At 37.3% G+C, this 18,151-nt stretch overlaps 1 protein-coding gene across 1 annotated transcript in view; it reads left to right on the top strand.

Annotated features, from left to right (window-relative positions):
• Positions 1 to 18,151, top strand: part of slf1 (SMC5-SMC6 complex localization factor 1) — a 142,339-nt gene that overhangs the window by 103,747 nt on the left and 20,441 nt on the right. Inside the window, exon 15 of the mRNA XM_059969320.1 lies at positions 2,522 to 2,610. Coding sequence (XP_059825303.1) covers positions 2,522 to 2,610 — 89 coding nt within the window. The remainder of the gene's footprint in view (positions 1 to 2,521; positions 2,611 to 18,151) is intronic.

Genomic DNA, 18,151 nt, shown 5'->3' with positions numbered 1-18,151 from the left:
TCCAGTACTGGCTTGGTTTTGCAATCCACTTTCATGTTAAAATCCCCAACAATTGTCATGACATTGTCCTTCTGACATGCATTTTCTATCTCTTTTTGTAATTTGTAATCCACAGCCCAGCTGCTGTTTGGAGGCCTGTATACAACTGCCATTAGGGTCCTTTTACCCTTGCCATTTCTTAACTTAACCCATAGAGATCCTACACCAACCAATCCTATGTCATCCCTTTCTAATGATTTAATATTCCTTCTTGTACACTGGGCCATACACCCGCTCTGCCGACTAACCTATCTTTCCAATACACCATATATACTTGGACGTTCAGCTCCCAATGGCAGCCATCCTTGAGCCAAGTTTCAGAGATGGCCATAATGTCATACTTGCCAATCTGTAGCTGAATTTCAAGATTGTACATTCAAATGTAACACTTTCAGTCCAGTATTTGTTGCTTGCTGTTTTAATTGCACCACGCCTCTTTTGCCCTGTAAATCATCCCACTAGCTGTGACTATGCCTGCCCTACCTGTCCTTTCCATCATCTATGCACACTATCTTAGATTTATTTCTGTTTTCCCCTTCCTCAGCCTTATTTCTCCAGTTCCCATCCCCCTGCCAAATTAGTTTAAAACCTCCCTAACAGTTCTATTAAATATGCCTGCTAGGATATTGGACCCCTTTGTGTTCAGGTGTAACCTGTCCTTTTTGTACATGTCATACTACCCCCAGAAGAGGCCCCAGTGATCCAGGAACCTGAAGCTCTGCCCCTACATCAGACTCTCAGCCATGCATTAATATGCCTGATCATGCTATTCTTGCACTTATTAGCATGTAGCACAGGCAGCAATTCTGAGATTACTACCCTGGAGGTCCTGCTTTTCAGCTTCCTACCCAACTCCCTGAATTCTCTCCTCAGGACATCCTCCCTTTTTCTACCTATGTCATTGGTACCAGCGTGTATGAAAACTTCTGGCTGTTCACCAACTCCCTTCAGAATACTCTGCACCTGATCCGAGACATCCTGTACTCTGGCACCTGGGAGGCAACACACCGTGCAGTTATCTCTATCAGGCTGACAGAACCTCCTGTCTGTCCCCCTCACTATGGAATTCCCTGTGTCTACCACATTCCTCGTCGTCTTCTCTCCCTTCTGCATCACAGAACCAGGCTCAGTGCCAGAGACCCGATCACCGTGGTTGTCCTCTGTCAGGTCACCCACCTCAAAAGCTTCCAAAATACGATAACGATTACTGAGGAGATGGCCGTGGGGGTGCTCTCTACTATCTGGGCTCTTCCCTTCCCTTCCCTTCCCTGACAGTCACCCACTTATCTAACTCCTGCAGCCCAACTCCCTGTAAGTCTTGTCTATCTCCTGGTCACTTTCCCTAATAAGTTGTAGGGCATCAAGCAGCAGCTCCAGATTCCTAACACGATCTCTCAGGAGCTGCATCTCAGTGCACCTGGTGTAGATGTGGCCATCTGGGAGACTGGAAGATTCCCAAGATTCACACATCTGACACATACATATCTGACCCTACAGATACGCTCTCTATTCCTCAAAAAATGCAAAGAAGAAACAATGTTCACCTACCCACTTAACCTCGCCGAAGACCAAATGAGCCAAAGCCCTACTACTCTGACTCGGACCACTCCTCTTGGCAGTGTCTCCCTTTTATGCCTGAACCTTCCCTGCTCTCCAACTCATGATTGGTAAGCCAGTTTTAGCAGAGTTCCAGCAAAAATTTGCCTTTTTAAACTTCGCTCCCGGACCTGTGGGCCGCCTCTTGTAGCTCTCCAACTCACAATTGGTGTGTCAGTTATAGCCAAGTTAGGATGCAATTCCATGGTCAACTCTGACCAATGGAAGCTTCAGATAGATAGACATAGGGTAAATGCAAGCAGGCTTTTTCCACTGGGGTTTGGTGAGATTAAACCACAAGTTGTGTATTAAGGGTGAAAGGTGAAAAGTTTAAGGGAAACTTAAGGGAAAGATTCTTCAATCAGAGGGTCATGAATGTGTGGAATGAGCTGCCAGAACAAGTGGTGCATGTGAACTTGATTTCAATGTTTAAGCAAAGTATTGGTGCAGATCAATGGGAGTAGGCAGTTTATATGGTTCGGCATGGACCAGATGGGCCAAAGAGCCTGTTTCTGTGCTGTACTTTTTTGTGACTCTAGGACTAGCCACTGGATAATGGTAAAATAAAACTGAGCCATTCATTCTCATTTATTGTATAACTGGTAGTCCATATATTGATATGAATGAGTTTGGTCAGGAGGCCCTCTGTTTTCTCCCACCCCATGGATTAAAGTCTCATAACGCTTTAGCTAGGAGAATCATCCATGGAACCCATTGCATTTACAACTCGTATTGCTGAGAAATAAAATTAATTGTTATGAATTGTTCAGTGCTGCAGGATTGTTAAATGTAAGTGAACTTCCAGTTTGGAAATCAGAAATAAAATTGGTATACATTAAACTGGGCCTTGCTAATAGGAAAAAAATTGTTTTTTTTAATGTATTAGGAAGAAATATCGTCCATTATTAACAAAGGAATTTAATTGCCTGGATTCAAAGGAAACTAAAAGTGAATATAATATCATCAAAATGAAAGGTAAGAGGTATTCAACAATAAATTATAAATATACCTCATTCCTGGGGAATATTGGCAGTATTTTATTTATATAATACAGTCGGCCCTCCTTATCCGCGGGGGATTGGTTCCAGGACCCCCCACGGATACCAAAATTCGCGGATGCTCAAGTCCCTTATTTTACATGTATCAGTGAGGTGGTCTTTAGGACCCAGCAGAACCCCGAACGTTATTTAACATGTCTCCATGTGGTGGACATTAGGACCTGGCAGCACACCTCTGAATCCGCAGTGTTTCTGTTCACAAAGATAATCACGATCGCGATTGAAAATAAGGTTGAAGTAATAAAGCGATGGGAAAGAGGTGAAATGCCATCGGTCATTGGAAAAGCGTTAGGCTTGTTGGTTAACGATCGGCACAATTTTAACGGAGAATGTGAAAGGCCCTGCCCCGATGAAAGCTACAATTATTACTAAGCAACACAGTGGTTTAATTATTGAAATACGTATGTTTCTTAAGTGTTTTATATGCATAGAAAGGTAAAATATGTACTATATACTAAGAAAAATGTTTGACTTACTGACGCTAAATAATACCGAATGTATTATTACCGAATACCGAATGAATAAACAGTAGCATGGATATTGGGTGCAAGTTGAATAGGGAGTTAACATTGGCATGTGGCAAAGGTAATGTCGCAGTAGTTATGGGGGATTTCAACATGCAGGTGAATTGGGAGAATCAGGTTGGTGCTGGACCCCAGGATAGGGAGTTTGTAGTGTGCCTACAGGATGCATTCTTGGAACAGCTTGTATGAGAGCCGACCAGGGACAAGGCTATTCTGGATTTAGTCTTGTGTAATGAACAGGATTTCATAAGCGATCTTGAAGTAAAGGAGCTATTAGGAGGTAGTGACCATAATATGATAAGTTTTTATCTGCAATTTGAGAAGGATAAGGGCAGATCAGAGGTGTCAGTATTGCAGTTGAACAAAGGAGACTATGGAGCCATGAGGGAGGAACTGGCCAAAGTTAACTGGACCGATATCCTAGCAGAAAAGACAGTGGAACAGCAATGGTAGGTATTCTTGAGAATAATGCAAAAGGTGCAAAATCAGTTCATCCCCTGGAGAAGAAAAGATTCGGGGGGGGGGGGGGAAGGGGCCACAGTGGTTGACAAAGGAAGTCAGAGATTGCATAGCATTAAAAAAAAGGAAGTATGACAGAGCTAAGGTGAGTGGGAGGACAGATGATTGGAAAATTTTTAAGGAACAACAGAACATAACTAAAAAGGCAATACGGGGAGAAAAAATGAGGTACGAACGCAAGCTAGCCAGGAATATAAAGGAGGAAAGCAAAAGCTTTTTTAGGTATGTGAAGAGAAAGAAGATAGTTAAGAACAATGTTGGGCCCTTGAAGAATGAATTGGGTGAAATTGTAATAGGAAACAGAGAAATGGCAGAAGAATTTAATAAGTACTTTAGATCTGTCTTCACTAGGGAAGACACAAGCAATCTCCCAGATGTATGGATGGGCCAAGGACATAGGGTAACAGAGGAAATGAAACAGATTGACATTAGGAAGGAAACGGTGTTGAGTAGACTGATGGGACTGAAGGCTGACAAATCCCCAGGTCCAGATGGTCTGCATCCTAGGGTACTAAAGGAGGTGGCCCTGGAAATTGCGGATGCATTGGTAATCATTTTCCAATGTTCCTTAGATTCAGGATCCGTTCCTGAGAATTGGAGAATAGCTAATGTTATCCCACTTTTTAAGAAAGGAGGGAGGGAGAAAACAGAGAACTATCGTCTTGTCAGCCTGACATCAGTAGTGGGGAAGATGCTAGAGTCCATCACTAAAGATGAAATAGTGGCATATCTAGATAGTGGTGATAGGATTGGGCCGAGCCAGCATGGATTTACCAGGGCAAATCATGCTTGACTAACCTATTGGAGTTTTTTGAGAATGTAACCAGGAAGTTAGACGAGGGAGATCCAGTGGATGTAGTGTACCTCAATTTTCAGAAGGCATTTGATAAGGTCCCACATAGGAGATTGATGGGTAAAATCAGAGCTCATGGCATTGGGGGGAAGATATTGACATGGATAGAAAACTGGTTGGCAGATAGAAAGCAAAGTGTAGTGGTGAATGGGTGTTTCTCGGAATGGCAGGTGGTGACTAGTGGGGTGCATCAGGGCTCGGTATTGGGACCACAGCTGTTTAAGATTTACATCAACGATTTAGATGAAGGCATTGAGAATAACATCAGCAAGTTTGCTGATGATACTAAACTGGGTGGCGGTGTGACATGTGATGAGGATGTTAGGAGAATTCAGGGTGACTTGGATAGGCTGAGTGAGCGGGCAGATACTTGGCAGATGACGTTTACTGTGAATAAGTGTGAGGTTATCCACTTTGGGAGTAAGAACAGGAAGGCAGATTATTATCTGAACAGTGTAGAGTTAGGTAAGGAAGAAATACAAAGAGATCTAGGAGTCCTTGTTCATCAGTCACTGAAGGTGAATGAGCAAGTGCAGCAGGCAGTGAAGAAGGCCTTTATTACAAAGGGAATTGAATACAAGAGCAAGGAAATACTTTTACATTTGTACAGGGCTCTGGTGAGACCATACCTGGAGTATTGTGTACAGTTTTGGTCTCCAGGGTTAAGGAAGGACATCCTGGCTATAGAGGAAATGCAGCGTAGATTCACGAGGTTAATTCCTGGGATGTCCGGACTGTCTTACGCAGAGAGGTTAGAGAGACTGGGCTTGTACATGCTGGAATTAAGGAGATTGAGAGGGAATCTGATTGCAACATATAAGATTATTAAGGGATTGGACAAGATAGAGGCAGGAAATACGTTCCAGATGCTGGGAGAGTCCAGTACCAGAGGGCATGGTTTGAGAATAAGGGGTAGGTCATTTAGGACAGAGTTAAGGAAAAACTTCTTCTCCCAGAGAGTTGTGGGGGTCTGGAATGCAATGCCTCGGAAGGCAGTGGAGGCCAATTCTCTGGATGCTTTCAAGAAGGAGCTAGATAGGTATCTTATGGATAGGGGAATCAAGGGATATGGGGACAAGGCAGGAACCGGGCATTTATAGTAGATGATTAGCCATGATCTCAGAATGGCGGTGCAGGGTCGAATGGCCTACTTCTGCACCTATTGTCTATTGTCTACCTGTTCTGACTTCAAATCCGACTGAAAGACGGACTCAGGAATGGAACTCATTCATAACCTATGGACTGCCTGTACTTTCAAGGTTGCTTCTAATACCTTATACAATGTAAATGCTATGTAAATAGTTGTTATACTGTATTGTTCAGGGAATAATGACATGAAAAAATAGTCTGTGCATGCTGAAGCAACGAGTGCTAGAGAGAGAACTTCCAGGTTTTCCCAATCCGCGGTTGGTTGAATCCGTGCATACGGAATCCACGGATAAGGAGGGCTGACTGTATAATTAAAATGGAATATAGACCTTTGCATGTAGAAGTGCACATACCTTTTAGAGCCTTCATTAGCAATTGCCCAATCTGGGCTTCCCATCTTAGAAAGAATATAAACCTTTTTTTTTGTAGAAGGTACAAAAAAGGTTTGCTAGAATTCTTCCAAGGAAGAAACTCCAATAGACAATAGGTGCAGAAGTAGACCATTCGGCCCCTCGAGTCTGCACCGCCATTCTGAGATCATGGCTGAACATTCACTATCAATACCCAGTCCCTGCCTTGTCCCCATATCCCTTGATTCCCCTGTCCATCAGATATCTATCTAGCTCCTTCTTGAAAGCATCCAGAGAATTGGCCTCCACCATCTTCCGAGGCAGTGCATTCCACACCTCCACAACTCTCTGGGAGAAGAAGTTCTTCCTCAACTCTGTTTTAAATAACTGACCTCTTATTCTCAATCCATGCCCTCTGATACTGGACTCTCCCAACATCTGGAACATATTTCCTGCCTCAATCCTATCAAATCCTTTAATTATCTTAAACGTTTCAATCAGATCCCCTCTCAATCTCCTCAATTCTAGTGTGTACAAGCCCAATCTCTCCAATCTCTCTGCGTAAGACAGCCCTGCCATCCCAGGGATCAACCTAGTGAATCTACGCTGCACTTCCTCAATTGCCAGAATGTCCTTCCTTAAACCTGGAGACCAAAACTGTACACAATATTCCAGGTGTGGTCTCACCAGGGCCCTGTACAAATGCAAAAGGACATCCTTGCTCTTGTACTCAATTCCCCTTGTAACAAAGGCCAACATTCCATTTGCCCTCTTCACTGCCTGTTGCACTTGCTCATTCACCTTCATTGACTGATGAACTAGGACTCCTAGGTCTCTGCATTTCTCCCTTACCTAACTCTACACTGTTCAGACAATACTCTGCCCTCTTGTTCCTGCTTCCACTTCTGCAAATAAACTTTGAGTTTTCAATTTGTGGATTAATCATAAACTACAGAACCTAGGCTTCTGTACCTTCCATCTGCAACTGGATCCTCAACTTCCTAATGAGAAGACCACAATCTGTGTGGTTTGGAAATAACATCTCCACCTTACTGATAATCAACGCTCGTGCACCACAGGAATGTGTGCGTAGCCCACTGGTCTACTCTCTCCACTCTCATGACTGTGTGGCTAGGCATAGTCAAATGTTATCTATAAATTTGCTGATGATATGACCACTGTTGGCAGAATTTCAGAGGTGTTGAAAGAGCGTACCGAGCAAGATATACCAGTTAGGTAAACTGTCGCAGCAACCACCTTGCACTCAACATCAACAAGAACAATGAGCTGATTGCAGATTTCAGAAAGGGTAAGATGAGGGGACTCAAACCAATCCTCATAGAGGGATCAGAAATGGAGAGAGTGAGCAATTTCAAGTTTCTGAGTGTCAATATCTCTGAGGAATAATCTGGACGCAACATATTGATACAGCTATAAAAAAGAAACGAGATAGTGACTATATTTCATCAGGATTGAGGAAATCTGGTTTGTCAACTGAGACACTCAAACTTCTACAAATGTATCGTGGTGAGCATTGTGACTGGCTATGTCACAAGATTGGTCAGCTCCATCATGAGTACTATTCTCCATAGTATCCAAGACATCTTCAAGGAGAGGTGCATTCAGAAGTGCATTCATGTGTGTCCATCATTAAGAATCCCCATCACTCAGGATATGCCCTCTTCTCATTGTTACCTTTGGAAAGGAAGTACAGAAGCCTGAGGGCACACACTTCGCAATCTGGGCCAGCTTCTTCCCCTCTACCATCCGATTTCTAAATGGAGATTGAACCCATGAACACTACCTCACTTTTTTTTAATATATGGTAATTGTTTTTTGCACAACTGTTAATCTATTCAATGTACATATACTGTATAAAGTATGCAGGCAGTCCCCGGGTTATGAACGAGTTCCGTTCCTGAGCCCATCTTTAAGTCGGATTTGTATGTAAGTCGGAACAGGTACATTCGGTATTATTTAGCGTCAGTGAGTCAAACGTTTGTCTTAGTATATAGTATATATTTTACCTTTCTGTGCATATAAAACACTTAAGCATATGTACTGTATTTCAGTAATTAAACCACTGCTTTGCTTAGTAATAATTGTAGCTTACATCGGGGCAGGGCCTTTCACATTATTCTCACTTTATCCTTTAAAAATATTCCGATCGTTGACCGACTAGCCTATTGCTTTTCCAATGACCAATGGCATTTCACCTGTTTCCGATTGCTTTATTATTTCCACTTTATTTTCAATCGTGATCGTTTTCCGTCAACAGAACGGAAACACTGGGGATTCAGCAGCGGCCTCGCACTGCGGGACCTGAGCTGTCCTGGGTCCTAAAGTCCACCCGCACTGAGACAGGTTAAATGGGACAGGTGGGGGCAGTGCTGACCCAGTAAAACATCTTAAACATAATAATACAGTACTGTACATGATAATACTAGAATAATAATAGAAGTAACTACATACGGTTGCATCGATGTCTTGCATACCGGAAGGGCATTCTGCTGCTGTGGAGAGCAGGTTTACTACTGGAGTCAATTTCTTGAAGTAGGGATCAAGGGAGGTTTGTACAGAGCTTTTCTTTTTTCGTCATAAATGGCCTTGTAGCAGCTGAAGTTCTCAGAAACTGCACAGTAAACTTTGGTGAACCTCTCTGTATTAGGATCTTGCTCCTCTAACTTTGCCATCCCTGCTTCAGTGAGATGAAAGGCTTCAGCTAACTTTTTCGTTGCAAACTTTTTCGGTTCAGGAGTTCCTAGTTCACAGTCGTCTTCTTCTTCCTCAAATGCTATCATTTGCTGCTCTAGTTCCCTAAGGTCTTCATTGGTCAGTTCTTTGGCATTGGAGTCGAGTAACTTCACGACATCATTTTCACTGATGTCTAACTGCAGTTCATGACCAATATCAACCACAGCATGCCTGGCTTCAGCAATGGCGTCAGCTGTAAATCCCTGAGAAGCATGCAGAGACTGGGGGCACAGTTTAAACCATACACCTTTCATATTTGACTGCTTCACTTCATCCCAAGAATCAGCAATATTTTTGATGGCATCATAGATGTTATAATCCCTTCAGAACTCCCTTAAGCTCATCACATCATCTTGGGTAGCCCTGACTGCTTGTGAGAAGGTCCGCTATAAATAGTAGGCCTTAAAGGAGGCTATGACTCCCTGATCCATTTACTGAAGTAGTAATGTGGTGTTGGGGGGTAATAATATGGCAAAGTGCCCTGGGATTTAGGGAACGATACACAAGCAAAGGCTTGAGCTTGAAATCCGAGGATGGGTTACCCCCAAGCAATAACGTTAGCCTATCCTTCAATGCTTTATGCCCTGGTGCACTATTTTCCTCTTTCGAAATGTAGGTCCTTTCAGGCATTTTTTTTTCCAAAATAAGCCAGTCTCGTCTACATTAAATATTTGGTCTGGCAAATAACCTCCCTCAATAATTTTTTTAAACATTTCAGGAAAATCACTCGGAGCACTTACATTGGCACTCGCTGCTTCACCTTGCACTTTAATATTATGTAAATTTGCCCTCGCTTTGAAGTAATTGAACCAACCCCTACTTGCAACAAATTCTTCATCACAAGCACCTTCACTTGCTGAACGTGCAGCTTTTAAATTATTGAAAAGGCTTTGAGCCTTTACTTGCAGTAAAGTAAGGCTAATAGGAATATTATGCTGATTTTGTTTTTCGTCTAACCAAATTATCAATATCCTTTCCATTTCAATAATCAAACCACTGCGTTGCTTAGTAATAATTGTCGCTTTCATCGGGCAGGGCCTTTCACATGCTCCATTATTCTCTCTTTATCTTTTAAAATTGTTCTGATCATTGACCGACTGTAGCCTAATGCTTTTCCAGTGACCGATGGGGTTTCATCTCTTTCCGATAGCTTTATTATTTCCACCTTATTTTCAACCTTGTCGTTTACCTTTTCATTGATGCATCACCAGCACTTGCATTGGATTTATGCTTTGGAGACATGGTTACAAGGGTAAATAAGAGAAAAATTTAAGCCAAATACAAAATTACACACTCAGCGTGGTGTTAACGGCAACGTGATCCAACTTAAAATGGCAGGACGGCCTTCCACGCGGCGACAAACCGCTGAAGCCGCGCAATGTTTTCATGAGCGTCACAAAGTAATGTGTGCGCTTGTTACTACAAATCATTGTATTGAACTCAGATTTTCAATATAATAGACTTTATGGCAGGCTGTTTGTAAGTCAGACTTCGTAATTCGGGGACTGCCTGTACTGAATAAGATTTACTTATTCAGCATTATCATTTTATTTTTATTTTTTGTACTACTTATTTTAACTTAACTACCTAATAGACATATATATGTATGCTTAATGTAATTTAGTTTTTTGTCTATTTATTAATCATTATCATGCATTTAATAATACTGCTGCCAAAAAGTTAACAAGTTTCACAACATATGCTCGTGATATTAAACCTGATTCTGATGTTCAAAATGATAAAAGGCCTAGAGAAAATAAGGAATCTTTAATTGACAAAAGAAACAAGAGCAAGAAGGCACAAATTCTGAATCATTGGCATGAATTTAGTGGTGGCACAAGGGAAAGAATTGTATTTCAGAACCAACATATAGTATATTGATTATTTTTCACTAGAGTAGAGTAAATACTGTACTTGAAGAGATTGCAAATGGGTCTAATGTTATTGCATCTTTATCATTTCAAACATAGCTGTTTGAATCACATGGCAATATTTGTTGATATACCACCAATACAAAGAAATATTCATTTTGTAGCTTAAATTATTTGTATCTCTAACTGCTAAAGGTTTTATGGGTATCCCCTTGCTATAACCATTCTTATTTGCTTGGTGTTAATCTGAAGGATGAATTAGATTTCGGATTACAGGAAGTGGAGAATTTTAATCATTTTAACATAGATAAACAGGTCATTTGACTTTCATATTCCCACATTTGACTATTTAAGCAACAAGGTTCTGAAGCTTATTCAACATTTTAAAAATTATAATGAGAATTAAGTTTTTAATTAACTCAATTAACTTGAATCTAACAGGGTATTCTGCAAATTTTATTGTGCACTTGGTTGGTTGCATTAGCACAATCTAAAGTATTCAAATATAAAATTAGAAGAAAGTACTAATGAAGGAATTGAAAATAAGTAACACTGTCAATCAAACAACTGAAATGCTGTTATTAAAGATAATTTGACAAGATTTTAAATGATTTTGTTTTTAGTTTCACCTTATAAATCACGTAACTGATTAGCAATATCTAAATTTCCAAGGTAACAAACTTGAATCTTTAAAATTTTAAGGAAAATATTAAGATTGAGGTTGTAAGAAACATTGGTTAAGCACTAACAATTGATATAATATTAAAAACACCAGTATTCTTGAAAGTATATTCTTTTAAGTGGAAGTTGTTTCTGCTGTTGAACAGACCATAGCTAAAACTTTGAAGTAACTTGGTTACCTCTAATCAAGTGTGTACTTGTTTATGTCAAAACTATTTTTTGTAACTAAGATTGGAATAAGCCATTGTGCTCCTTTGTTTTCATTGCTGGATCTTATTATCCAATGCAAATTGCCCAAATCTGAGGAAACAGCTGAAGCTCAATCACATTGGTCTTAGAATCAAAATTAAACCAAAAAGGATAAGGGTAGCAGATTTCTTTTATTGGAGTTCAAAACGAATGTTTCTTAATTATGTTGGTTTTAATCCAAGGTTCTTTTAGAAGTCAGGAAAGAGGCGCAAAACTTATTTCTTCACGATCGTTGTATTAAGCATTGATAGAACAAAGGAAAATTGAAACACACTGTGATAGAGGCCTTCTAAGCAAAGAGAGAGACAAAGCTAATATTATGCTGCCTTGTAGTCAACAATGTTTATACTACAGAGATGAGAAAAATTCCATTCAAATTTATAGATAAGAAGTAACCAGTGAGATGACTCTTATTCAAATCATGCAGAACATTATAATTTCCAGAATTGCACCAAAATAACCACAATGGGCTGTAAAAGTTACAGGCATATAAGAGCTACTAAAATACAATCATATTATAAATTGTTAAACTGCAAAGAAGAATATCAATTAAACTGCCAAATCTAAGAATTAAGCAGTCAGATCCAACAGTTACTATAACTAAAACCAGCTGTTAATTATTGTATTCTGGTTTCCATGGCATACTGTCTTAGACCCTAAGTTTCCAAACTCTGAGAAGTATTTCTTTGGCTTATAATGCTCACCTGTTGGCTCCATCAGGGCCATGAAGATTAGGAATGAGCCTTATTACAGATTAACTAAGAATGCATTTAGCCTGACTTGCCTGCTTTTGACATTCAAAATTAAGCAATCACCAATTAGAAACTTGATTCATCATATAAACCCTGTGATCATGAAAGCAAATCATTTTATTGTATTTTATTCAAATTGATCAATATGATTCCCAAAACTTTTTGCCATCTACAAATCAAGGATATACATTGTACAGAATTACTGAAACTATACAATGTCAGTGAAGTGAAAATGAAAGACCATAAGACATCAGGGCAGAACTTGGCCATTCAGCCCATCAAGTCTGCTCTACCATTTCATCATGCCTGGTCCCGAATCCCAATCAACCCCATACACCTGCCTTCTCACCATATCCTTAGATGCCTTGACTGATCAGGAAATGACCAACTGGGGGACGTCACATGATGACATTGGGTCGAGACGTTGGGATTCCAGCTCCCTCGCAAAAAGTAATGAAATAGGGTTAAATGAAGAAGAGTTAACAAATATCTATTAGAAACTATTTATAAGCAACTCAGGATTATCTTTTGATATGGCTCCTAAACTGAAACAGAAGAAAGTTACTACTTCGAAGACTGCGCAAATCGGCGGGGAAAACGGCCTAGCCATCTTGGCGAAGCCTCGGACTCAAGTTGGATCTTCTCCCGACGAAGTGCATGGCATTTCTGATGATGCGGGAAAAGAAGTTGCAGCAATGTCGGCGGTCTCTAAGAAGAAACGGCAAGAACAACGCATGCGTGAAAGTATGCATGAACAGATGTTAACAAAACTACAAGCTTCAAGTTGGAAGTGAAATTGAAAGTGAGTTGGAAGTTGAAACAGACTCTTTGGGAAATCCAGAAGAAAAAGAAGAAAAGAAGGAAGAGATTAAAGGAGACATAAAAGATATCCTGATATATATAATGAATGAATTAAAAGTTATAAGAACAGATATGGCAAATGAATTTAAAGCTATAAGAACAGATATAAGAAGCATACAGAATACACTTGATAATGTGGTGGAAGAACAAAAGAAGATGGATAATAAAGTTAAAGAGATGGAAGTAAAAATAGAAGAAAACACGGAAAGAATAGATAAGGTAGAATACGATAAGCTTGCCTGGACAACAGAAAGAAAACGGATGATGGAAAAAATGGATGCGCTTGAGAACTCTAGTAGACGAAATAATATTAAAATTGTTGGTTTTATGGAAGGTACAGAGGGAGAAAATCAAATAAAATTCTTTCAAGAATGGATTCCGGAAATTTTGGAAATGAAAGAAGGAAGTCAAGTAATTGAAATTGAAAAAGCACACAGAGCTTTAAGACCACGACCTCAACAAGATCAAAATCCGAGATCAATTTTGATAAAATGTTTAAGGTACCAAGATAAAGAAATGATCTTGAAGGCAGCTACTCAAGGTGCTAAAAAGAGAAATGGGCCATTGATAGTAGAAGGCAAAAGAGTTTTTTTTTAACCAGACATAAGCTACGATCTGTTGAAGAGGTGGAAGGAATTTAATCCAGTGAAAAAATCTTTATGGGAAAAGGGCTATAAATTTTTATTGAGCTATCCAGCAAAATTGATAATTTTCCTGGATAATGGAGACAGAGGATTCTTTGTTGACTACCGGAAAGCGGAAGAATTTGTACAAGAATTACCTGATGTCCATGAAGAGGACTAAAGAATTATAGAAATGAAATGGACTAATGATGAAGACTGAAACAAGGTTGGACCTGATGGACATTTACAAGAAAAAAAACGGTCGAGGAGTATTAATTGAGAGTAGAGACATTAATTATTATTTTTTTTCTTTTCTTTATTGATATATTTTTCTTTTTTTTTTGCGGGGGAGCTCCTGATCGATAGCTGCGAGTTTCACGTGTACAATCATGCAATCATGGCGATTGCCATGACCCGTAAAATGGGGGGGGGGGGTAATGTTGTGTTCTTTTTATTCGCAACATTAGTGGGGGAGTATTTTGTTTTTTTTCTTATATATTAGTTATCTTTTTTCTATTTTTCTTCTTCTTTGCCTGGATGATTGGGGAGAGACTCATAGCAACATGGAGAATTTTAAAGAATTCCCAAGGTACTATGAATGATTAATTTACTTAACTTTTTAAGTTTTAATGTTAATGGAATTAATGGACCTTTGAAAAGAAAAAGAGATTTAACATATATTAAGAAAATGAAAGGAGATATAGCTTTTTTACAAGAAACACATTTAACAGAAACAGAACATAAGAAAATAAAGAGAGATTGGGTTGGAAATGTCATTGCAGCTTCATTTAATTCAAAATCGAGAGGAGTTGCAATTCTAGTTAATCTTTACCAATTAAAATACAAAATGTAATAATTGATTCTGGGGGGAGATAAGTGATTATACATTGTCAATTTTTTTCAGAATTATGTACTTTTATGAACATTTATGCACCAAATGAAAATGATGCAAAATTTATACAAGAAGTTTTTTTGAACTTGGCTGATGCACATGATAAAATATTAATAGGAGGAGATTTTAATTTTTGTTTATATCCAGTTCTGGATAGATCAACTAAAGGTGCTATAAAATCAAAAGTAACAAAACTAACTTTATCATTAATGAAAGATTTAAATCTGATTGATATATGGAGAAAAATTAATCCAAGAGAAAGAGATTACTCATTTTATTCAAACAGACATAAAACACACTCAAGGTTTGATTTTTTATTATCAAAAAATATTCAAGATAGAGTGAAAAGTGTGGAATATAAAGCAAGAATATTGTCAGATCATTCCCCCTTGATAATGACAATGATAATGATGGATAAGGAGGAATCGATTTATAGATGGAGATTTAATTCAACTCTATTAAAACGTCAAGTTTTTTGTGATTTTATGAAAAAACAAATTCAATTTTTTTTGGATGCAAATCTACATTCAGTTGAGGATAAAATTGTATTATGGGAAGCAATGCAAGCATATTTAAGGGGGCAGATTATAAGTTATACATCTAAAATTAAAAAGGAATATGCAGCAGAAATAGATCAATTGGAAAAAGATATCATACAGTTAGAAAAAGAATCTCAAAGATATATGTCAGAAGAAAAACAAAGGCAACTTGTTAATAAAAAACTACAATATAATACTCTCCAGACATATCATACAGAAAAAGTAATTATGAGAACTAAACAGAAATATTATGAATTAGGTGAAAGATCACATAAAATTCTTGCTTGGCAGTTGAAAACAGAACAGGTTTCTAAAACAATAAATGCAATTAGAACAAGTGTAAATAAGGTTACTTATAAGCCTTTAGAAATTAATGAAACTTTCAAAAATTTTTATACTGAACTATATCAATCAGAATCACAAAATAAGACTGCTGAGATAGATAAATTTTTATCACAAATAAACCTTCCAAAATTAAATTTAGAAGAACAGAAAGGATTAGATATGCTCTTTACATTAAAAGAGGTTGAAGAAGCTTTAGGATCACTTCAGAGTAATAAATCCCCAGGAGAAGATGGTTTTCCTCCTGAGTTTTATAAAAAAATTTAAAGATTTATTAATTCCTCCTTTTATGGAATTAATATACCAAGTGGAAAGAATGCATAAACTTCCGCAATCTTTTTTAACAGCGATCATAACTGTATTGCCAAAAAAAGATAGAGACCCTTTAAAACCAACATCATACAGGCCTATTTCTTTGTTGAATACAGATTATAAAATACTAGCAAAAATTTTATCTAATAGAATATCTAAATATTTACCAAAATTAATACATACGGATCAAACAGGTTTTATTAAAAATAGACAATCAATGGATAATATAACTCGGTTACTTAGTATTATTCATCTGGCACAAAAAAGAGAGGAAATTAGTGTGGCAGTTGCTTTAGATGCAGAAAAAGCATTTGATAAATTGGAATGGGATTTTTTATTTAAGGTATTGGAAAAATATGAGTTAGGAAAATCTTTTATACAATGGATTAAAACTTTAAATACTAATCCTCAAGCTAAAGTAGTTACAAATGGTCAGAGTTCAACACCATTTTGATAAAGGAGGTCAACTAGACAAGGCTGCCCATTATCTCCTGCTTTATTTGTATTGGCAATAGAACCATTAGCAGAATTAATTAGAACAGATTCAGATATTGGGGGCTTTAGAGTTAATCAAGAAGAAGATAAGATTAATTTATTTGCTGATGATGTTTTGATTTATTTAACAAACCCATTGCAATCGTTGCAAAGATTATCTTTTAGATTGGAAGAATATGGGAAAGTATCAGGCTATAAAGTAAATTGGGATAAAAGTGAAATTTTACCCCTCACCAAAGGAAATTACAATCAATATCGATTAGCAACTCAATTTAGATGGTCATTGAATGGGATAAAATATTTAGGTATTAGAGTTGATAATGATGTAAAAAATGTATATAAACAAAATTATTTGCCATTATTAAAAAAAATAAGAGGATCTTGATAAATAGATGATGTTACTAATAACATTAATAGGTAGAGTTAACGCTGTAAAAATGCATGTATTTCCCAGATTGCAATATTTATTTCAAAATTTACCAATACAATTACCTCAAGTTTTTTCAAGAACTGAATAAATATGTAAGGAAATTTCTTTGGAAAAGTAAGATGTCAAGAATATCATTGGAAAAATTGACATGTAAATTTGATTTAGGAGGGTTACAACTTCCAAATTTTAAGAATTATTATAAAGCAAATCAACTTAGATTTATTGCATCTTTTTTTGATGAAGAAAAATCGGCATGTATTAAAATAGAATTGGATAAGATAGGAGAAAATATACCAGAAGATTTTATACATAAATGGGATACGGGAAAAAAAAGAATCTCCTATATTAAGACACTTGATTTATTTATGGAATAAGGTAAATATAGATGATGAGATAAAGAAATCTTTATGAGCAAAAAGAATTTTAATTCAAAATAGGCTTATTCCTTTTACAATGGACAATAAACTTTTACATAATTTGTTCCAAAAGGGGATTAAATATATGGGTGATTGTTTCGAAGGAGGTATATTGATGTCGTTTGATCAATTAAAAAATAAATATAAAATATCAAATAACTCTTTTCTGTTATTTTCAATTAAGAGCCTATTTACGAGAAAAGCTGGGACAAACAATGTTGATGCCAAAACCTAGTGAAATAGAAATATTGATTCAGAAAGGAAGAATTAAAAAATTTACATCTTGTATGTATAATTTGATTCAAAAGCAAATAATTAAATTAGGAATTCATAAATCAAGACAAAAATGGGAATCTGATTTGAATGTTAAAATTGATGGGAAAACCTGGTCAAGATTATGTTTTGATAGTATGAGAAATACAATAAATGTTTGACTTAGATTAATACAATATAATTTTTACATCAATTATATATAACACCACAGAAAATAAATAGATTAAATTCAAATATGTCTGACCAATGTTTTCGATGTAATCAAGAAATTGGTTTTTTTTTACATTCTACTTGGTCTTGTTTTAAAATTCAACCATTTTGGATAAATTTAAGACTTTTATTGGAACAAATTACTGGAGTACAACTCCCACATAGTCCACTATTATTTTTATTAGGAGACATTGAAGGGACAATACTGAAACTTAAATTGAACATGTATCAGAAAAAATTTATAAAAATTGCATTGGCAGTAGCTAAAAAAGTAATCGCAGTTAGTTGGAAATCTGATTTATATTTAACTATGGATCGTTTGAATAATGAAATACATAGTTGTATTCCATTTGAAAAAATTAC

The sequence above is a fragment of the Hypanus sabinus genome, chromosome 5 (assembly GCF_030144855.1).
Source record: "Hypanus sabinus isolate sHypSab1 chromosome 5, sHypSab1.hap1, whole genome shotgun sequence".
Taxonomy (NCBI): Eukaryota; Metazoa; Chordata; class Chondrichthyes; order Myliobatiformes; family Dasyatidae; genus Hypanus; species Hypanus sabinus.
The sequence above is the reverse complement of the archived record's forward strand: the minus strand, read 5'-3'. Positions and strand labels throughout refer to the sequence as shown.